This window comes from Sorex araneus, chromosome 3 (assembly GCF_027595985.1).
Source record: "Sorex araneus isolate mSorAra2 chromosome 3, mSorAra2.pri, whole genome shotgun sequence".
Taxonomy (NCBI): Eukaryota; Metazoa; Chordata; class Mammalia; order Eulipotyphla; family Soricidae; genus Sorex; species Sorex araneus.
Genome location: NC_073304.1, coordinates 174,950,255 through 174,958,182, shown reverse-complemented (window position 1 = coordinate 174,958,182; position 7,928 = coordinate 174,950,255). Strand labels below are relative to the sequence as shown.

The 7,928-nt window shown below is 40.8% G+C and overlaps 1 protein-coding gene across 1 annotated transcript; it reads left to right on the top strand.

Moving 5' to 3' along the window:
• The first annotated feature begins 6,234 nt into the window (after nucleotides 1–6,234).
• LOC129403616 (olfactory receptor 151-like) lies at nucleotides 6,235–7,164 on the top strand. The gene has a single exon (XM_055133015.1). The coding sequence runs from the start codon at nucleotides 6,235–6,237 to the stop codon at nucleotides 7,162–7,164; it is 930 nt and encodes a 309-aa protein (XP_054988990.1).
• The last annotated feature ends 764 nt before the right edge of the window (nucleotides 7,165–7,928 follow it).

The window sequence follows — 7,928 nt, the reverse complement described above, 5'->3', positions numbered from 1 at the left end:
TTCTCAAGATGACCCAATTAAAAAATAAATAAAAAGACACTGTTATTTACAGTGTTGTTTATAATTGATCTGTTCCAGGCATAGAGTTCCAACACCAACCGCATTACCATTGTCCCCAGTTTTCCACCTACCCTCCAACCTGATCCCTTGGTCCGTATCACTGTATCACTGAATCACTGCCTTCCCATTCATCATTGATTTGTTCAATCGAGCGCCAGTAACGTTTCCATTCATCCTAGCCCTGAGATTTTAGCAGCCTCTCTTTACTCGTCTTTCCCAACAGTGCCACATTGGAGGCTCTTTCAGGGTCAGGGGAATGAGATGCATCATTGCTACTATTTTTGGCATATTGAATATGCCAGGGGGAGCTTGCCAGGCTATGCTGTGTGGGCAGGATGCTCCTGATAGCTTGTCGCATTCTCCGAGAGGTAGAACTGGACAATAATAGGCACTGTGCTTCCGGAAGCTTTATTTTATATTCTCTCGATCTTGGCTAAAACGGGATTACACGGTGCCTGGGGCATTTTGTGGGTGTGACTGAATAGTTACTGAAAAATGGAGGATCTGGGTGGAGGAGGCCCAGTCCTGATTCAAACAGGCTTGGAGATCTCAACCTGGGTCCCGCACACATGGGTTCCTCTGCTGGTTACTTCACACGTGAGGCTTGTCCGAGTATGTGGAGAGTGGCCTTGAGCGTGGTTGCGGCTGGGTTCCAGAGGTCTTTGGCAGTATAACAAATCTAGTTCCTATTACTTGCCCCATGGAAAGGAATGGCAAACAGAATTATAGGAAAGTAAATACGTTTAGTCAATTTGTGATGATTGATTGCTACATGTTTTTGAGCTTTCTTTATCTAGTAGATTATGCATCATTCGTGAGTGCCACACTCAAAGCACCTGTTGGGAAGTTTATTACAAAATTGGTCTCAAGGCTGTGAATTTTCTAACATGTTGTGATTTCTTGAAGTTCTGTGTCATTCTTTCAAATCAGAATGCTAAGCCAGCTTTGTAGAGTTCTTGTGGAGGTGTTAATTTTTTTTTTTTGTATTTTTGCACTGTATTTTTCCATGTTGTTCTATCTTCAAGAGTCTCATATGATAGGTCTGCTGTACATCCTGGTTTTTCATTTGTATCTAAGTTCCTCTTTTACCTTGATGCTTTCAATATTCTGTCTCTATCCCTGGATTTTTTTTCATTGTGAGTATAATGTTGCTTGGAGTTTTCCTAATTGGATGTATTTTCACTGGAACCCTTTCGCCTCTTAGATTTTGGTGCCTATAATCCTCTGAGAAATTCATATGGATGATTTTTTTTGCTATTATTTCTTCATCACATTTGTTTTCTTGATTTTCAAGGAATCACTTATTATTCTTATTCATATGTTCCCTTGTACTCATCGCATAGTTCACTAGTATACTGGTCTCTTATTTTCAGACTATTTTCCCCTTTCTTCTTCCTAGACGTTTTCTCCCTCTCACCTTGGGGCTTCTTGGTCCTGCTAACTTTGCTATTCATTTCTTCTGTTCAGTGTTCATATATATATATATATATATGTATGTATCTATCTGCACACATATATATACATATGGGATATGGTGATAGCATAGTGGGTAGTGCGTTTGACCTGCACGCAGCGAACGTGGGTTCAATTCCTCTTCCCCTCTCAGAGAGCCCGGTAAGCAACTGAGAGTATCTCGTCTGAAAGGAAGAGCCTGGCAAGCTACCCATGGCATATTTAATATGCCAAAAAAATTAACAAGTCTCACAATGGAGACTTTACAGGTGCCTGCTCGAGCAAATCGATGAGCAACAGGATGACAGTGATATATACATATACATATATATTCTACCATGTTCTTCTTGTCATTTCTGGTTGTACTACAATTTAAAAAAATTTGACTCTTGTGCTCTATGCTCTGCTAACTACCTGTGTTATCATTTTTTTGAGCTCATTAATACTCTCATCATGGTGTCACTAAAGACATTACATGAATTTTAGAAGTAGCTGGTGTTCAAGTCTTTGTTGATACTGTCTTCATGCATTGAATTTGGAGTGCTTCTACCTGTGTGTTTTTTCTGCTTTTTTTCTAGTATTCTTGCTGTGTTGGGGGGTAGTGATGATACTTTGTAAGCCACCTCTTTTGGAAGTTGCTGTGGGATTAGAGTGAAGTCTTTATTGTTGGCCCATCTTCACCAAATGACAGGAAGATTAATTGTGAGCAACGTGCCCTTTGTTGAAAGATCTGTAGTGCGGCCACATGTGCTGTGGTGTGGGCCTTTAGCAAGGTGCAGGTCAGGTCTGGAGGCTGTTGGGACCTACCCAATATGAGGTATACTCTGCTCCCTGTCCTGGAATAGGAGCAGTGATGTCAGCGGAGGCAGACGGTCTGAAACCAGACGTTCCTGACTGCTGTAGTTTAAGCATCTCTAAGTGGTAGGATGCCTAATTTTTGACTTTACTCCTTTATTTCAACAATTTGGTGGTTGCATGTTCTTTTGCCCAGAACTTCCTACATATTTGTAAATATACACATAAGTACTCGTTGAAATTTTTCTGGACACACTGGATGTATAAGTATATTGACATCTATATAGAAAACTCATCCATGAAAAATGACACCTGAACAATGTTGGCTCTCCCTCCTCATGTTCGTAGATCGCTTCTGCTTTGTCATAGTCTTCTTTTGCTTTTTTCTATCATATTCTATAACTCAGTATGTAGATCGTATAAGTTTTTTTCAGTCATATAGTTAAGAATTTTCTTTTTTTAAATTTTTTTTATTGAGTCACCATGTGGAAGTTACAAAGTTTTCAGGTTTAAATCTCAGTTATACAATGCTTGAACAAGAATTTTCTTTGAGAGAAGAATCCGGGCGTTCTGGTAAGCCCTGCAGGCTGCAGAGTGCTCCAGACCCCAGATCGGGCCAACAACACTGGGAAGCCAGACGGAGGAGGTACAGCTGGTACGCATTCTCCAGATGGAGCCCCAGCAACACTGAGCAGGTACTAACACGGCTCCGGGATACGCAACTGGGACATCTCCAGACTGTTGGGGGGCACTGGATGGGGCGGCACCAGCCCAGCCTCCAGGGCGTCCTCGGCTACCGGAAGTCCCTCCCTTGGCCCACCGTTGGCGCCATATTGCTGCATTCAACAGAGAAGAATCCGGGCGTTCCAGTAAGCAATGCAGGCCGGAGAATGCCCTGGACCACAGACTGGGCCAGCAACACCGGGGAGCCAGATGGAGGAGGTACAGCCGGTACGCCTTCTGCAGATGGAACCCCAGCAACACTGAGCAGCTACTAATACGGCTCCAGGATGCATGACTGGAACATCTCCAAACTGCGCAGCCGCACAGTCTATTCTGAAAAATGGAAACATACAGTCTATTAATGACATCCAGCATGTCTGACTGCTGGAGGAAAACGTCCAAATAATAATAGTGAGATTCCTGTTGAAAATTGAACGTAATCAAAGTATGGAGAGAGTAAAGTGAAAAATGTCTGCCACACAGGCAGATGGGGAGTGCGAGGGGGGTATGCAGGGGTTTGGTGGTGGATCAAATATGAAAACTTTGTAAATGTATTTCACAATGATTAAATAAAAAATAATTAAAAAAAGAATTTTCTTTGTTTGTTGGCCTAAATTAAGCATTGTGTGTTCAACTTCCACTTACTCAGTCTTTAATGTGAGATAAATTGACTTTTGTATATTAAAATTATATCTTGCAGGATTGCTGTGATGACTTAGTTCCAGAAGGATTTTAAATTTCCGACATAGACAGTCATGTCATTTTGGATCATAAAATGATACTATCTTCCAATTTCAATCTTTTTATTTATTTTTTACATTCCCACATATGTTTCCATGTGGTACCAGGGATCCATCTCTGGGCCTCATACATGTGGGACATATCCTCTACCCTGAGCCACATGTCAACTTTCTGTAGCACCAGTATAATGGGAAAGGAAGTGGAGAGGCTAAACTTCCTAATATCTCATTCTTGTTCTTATCAGGAAAGCATCTAATTTTATTCCATAAAGTACTACAGAGCTACAGAAGTTGCATGTAACTTTGGGAGATAAATTCCTAATACAACAAAAGTATAGACTGTCATCCCATTGCTCATCAATTTGTTCGAGCGGGCACCAGTAACGTCTCTCAGAGTGAAACTTATGGTTACAGTTTTTGGCATATCCAATATGCCATGGGTAGCTTGCCAGGCCCTGCCGTGCAGGTGCAATACTTTCAGTAGCTTGCTGGGCTCTCCAAGAGGGGGGCAGAGGAATCGAACATGTGTCAGTCGCATGAAAGGCGAACACCCTACCTTCGTACTATCCCTCTAGCCCCACAATAAACGTATAAAGAAAATTAAATAAAATTCAACTCCACTAAAAGTATATAGTAGAGAGAGGAGATATTTTATACATATATATGTATATATATAATTGTTCTCATTAGGAACATTACTCATTATCCAAGGAGAATTCATCTTAATATGTCTTAGTCGTTGTAAAAAGAACATTGGTGGTGTGAAATTATACCAGTAACCGATCAGTGTTGGAACATTGTATGATTGAAACCTAATCATGAACAACTTTGTAATATCTCTATCTCAAGGTGATTCAGTGAATTAAAAACTAATCAAAGGGGAAAAAGAACTAGAATTCTAAGAGCAGTTGTGAATGTGCCATGATTCAAGGAACACAGCGCAGAGGCTGGGACTATATATTGAATAGACAAAGTAGTGACTCATAAAAAATTCTGCCTGTCCATTTCATCATTTTAGTCATTACCATGTTCTGTCCAATGTTTCCTCCTTGAAAGTATAAATCATGTACATTGGTAATTCCTTTATTCTCAGTGTGTATTTGTTTGCATGCAACATAACTTGATAATTGCTTTTATCTTCTGTGGGGAATTGATCCTCGGAGAATATATCTTGGATGTTGGGTACTTTGAGAATACTGAGATCACTCATCTCCTTGGAGTCCAAAGTCCTGCAAATAAAACATCCAAGTATTCCCTTGCTTAGAAAGGGAGGCACAAGATAAAGGAATGGCAGGGGAAGAGATAATCATTCATCCATTATCTCTAAACCTTATTGCTCTAAAAGATCTTACAGATTACCCAGGTTCATCCATTTTAGCTTAAAGCACAGTGGAAGGGCTTTTCCTGAAGAGACAAAGTGACTGTATGACACAGCTGGAGCAGAAACACAACTTTGGAGATGGTGAGACAAGGCTTTGTTTCTTCTTCTTTTCCAAATACCACCCTTTGATTTCTTTTTCTGTCTCTATCTTGTTTCTGTGTCTCTATCTCTGTCTCTCTCTCCCTCTGTCTCTGTTTCTGTCTCTGTCCCTCTCTCTCTCTCTTTCTCTATCTCTCTCTTTCTCTCTCTCTCTCTTGCAATGTTAGCACTGAGGATCACACTAGACCAAAATAGTAGTACGAGGCAGAAAAGCTGGGACATTCGGCAGACAGTGTGAGACTATCTCACATTACAAAAAAAAAGAAAAAGCCATAAACATTGAAAATGTTCAGGCCATAGACAGATTCTGAGTCTTCTTTTCCAGTGCTTCCCTGTGATGTGGCCTATCTGGGTAACCTTCTTAGCCTATAATAACAGCGCTCAACCTCGGTGGTTGATCAGATCCTCACAGTGCCACGGAAAAGAAGAGCTGAGGTTTCAGTTTCCTGTCTGTTGGCAGAGTGGAGCAGAGGGGAAAGCTGTATTTTTCTTACTTCTTGTGCCCTCCTCAGAGAAAATCTTAGACTTCAAGCAGTCAAAGCTTTTTTTCTGAAGAGAAAAAGAGAGAACCAGCTACTCCCAGGGATCCAGTAACTCAGAATGAAGTTGAAGACCCTATAGTTAGAGTTAGTCATGGCCTGAATTTCCCTGGATGTCATCTTTGTCTTGTATATGTGAATTCCTTGGCCTCTTGTTGCTTGAGGAAATGTTCTTGCTGAACAGGAACCAAATACACAATGGTTATATGAAGCCAATGAAATATCATCCCAGTTGTAATTGTTAGGTGCCTAGTGGTTCTAATACTAGTAATCTTTGAGGGCACCCAAGGGCCAGCTCTTGTTTGTTAGACAATATATGTTTCAACTACATGATCATTCTTTTCTTTTCTGTCCCACTACTTAATATCATCATCAGACTAATGAACGACACTTTCTTAATTTCTGTGGTTTCTCTTTTTCCTAGTCACACGTCCCCTGTCTCCTGATGGAAATGACCAGGTGCAATCACTCCACTGTGACTGAGTTTGCCCTGGAAGGATTAACACACCGGCCAGAACTCCAGCTGCCTCTCTTCTTCCTGTTTCTAGGCATCTATGGGGTCACTGTAGTGGGGAACCTGGGCATGATCCTCCTGATCGCTTTCAACTCCAAGCTCCAATCTCCCATGTACTTTTTCCTCGGTAATTTGTCATTCTTAGACCTCTTTTATTCCTCAGTAGTTACACCCAAACTCCTTGGAAACTTTGTCTTGGAAAAAAATGTTATTTCTTATCCTGGATGTATGACGCAGCTCTATTTCTTTTGTGTTTTTGCTATAGGAGAATGTTTTATGTTAACGGCAATGGCATATGACAGATATGTAGCTATCTGCAATCCTCTGCTGTACAGTGTCACCATGTCCCCAAAGGTGTGCAATATGTTGGTGATTTGGGTCTATACCATGGGGACATGTGGTGCTTTAGCCCACACAATTGCAATGACTAGGGTTTCCTTCTGTGGGGACAATGTCATCCGCCATTATTTCTGTGACATACTCCCTCTTCTAAAGCTTTCCTGCTCCAGCACCCATGTCAATGAGCTTCTGGTGATCTATGTGGGTGGATTCAATGTGCTGACATCAACCTCGACCATTATCATCTCTTATGTTTTTATTATTGTTAACATTCTTCGGATCTCTTCTGCTGAGGGCAGGTCCAAAGCCTTTGGTACCTGTGGCTCCCACCTGACTGCAGTTGGAGTCTTTTATGGCTCTATCATCTTTATGTATTTTAAGCCACCCTCCAGAAACATGGCCCAGGAGCAGGTGGCCTCTGTGTTCTATACCACAGTGATCCCCATGCTGAATCCCCTGATCTACAGCTTGAGAAATAAGGATGTAAAAAATGTACTGAGAATCACCTTAGGGAAAAGGTAAAGGCCTCACCCCCCCTTTGCTGAAACACAGAATCGCTTAAGGTTATTGGGGTATTGTGATTATGCTCTCTCTTTTTTGAAGACATAAAACTAGAATATCTTTCTAAGATTTTCTCTCTAGTTTTGTTCTTTGTCAAAGATATATCAGATCTTAGTAATTGAGATAGATTGCACAAAAGCTCATAGCTGTTAGTCGAGCAAGCATTTACATTGTGTTATTGTTCTCTGTTCATTGATTATGTGAAGTGGGTTTATTTGAAAATGTCTTCAAAGAAAAATTAGCAAGGACCATATTCTATTCTCTCTGATGAAGTTATGGATTAAATTATGCCAGTCCTTGAATAGAGAGTCTAAAATAGTTTGTCTCTTGGTGATTTGATGGTCCTTTCCCAGGTCTTGCATTTTCCCTGCATTTACATTTATTTCTACTACGCACCTTCTCTCAAGAATTTGAAAAAAATTACAGATTAAAAATATATTAATATCTAACACAAGGTAAGCCAGTAACACATTTTGTGAAAAATGAAGCCCGTTTCCACAAAGCTAGAGGTACTAGAGAGTTCTGCGTTTTCAGAGATTAGCTTTGCAAATGATAATTTTTCTTTAGAAACTTCAAGTTACTATGAACACTAACATGTTCCTAAGGACAGCCCCAGAATTCCCCTCTTGTCACTTTTCCCTTCTGTTTCTCTGTAATGTGGTTTCCCAGAAACCGTTTCTTCAGGCACCCTGGTAGGATGTGGTAGAATTTATGGTCTTTCCCCA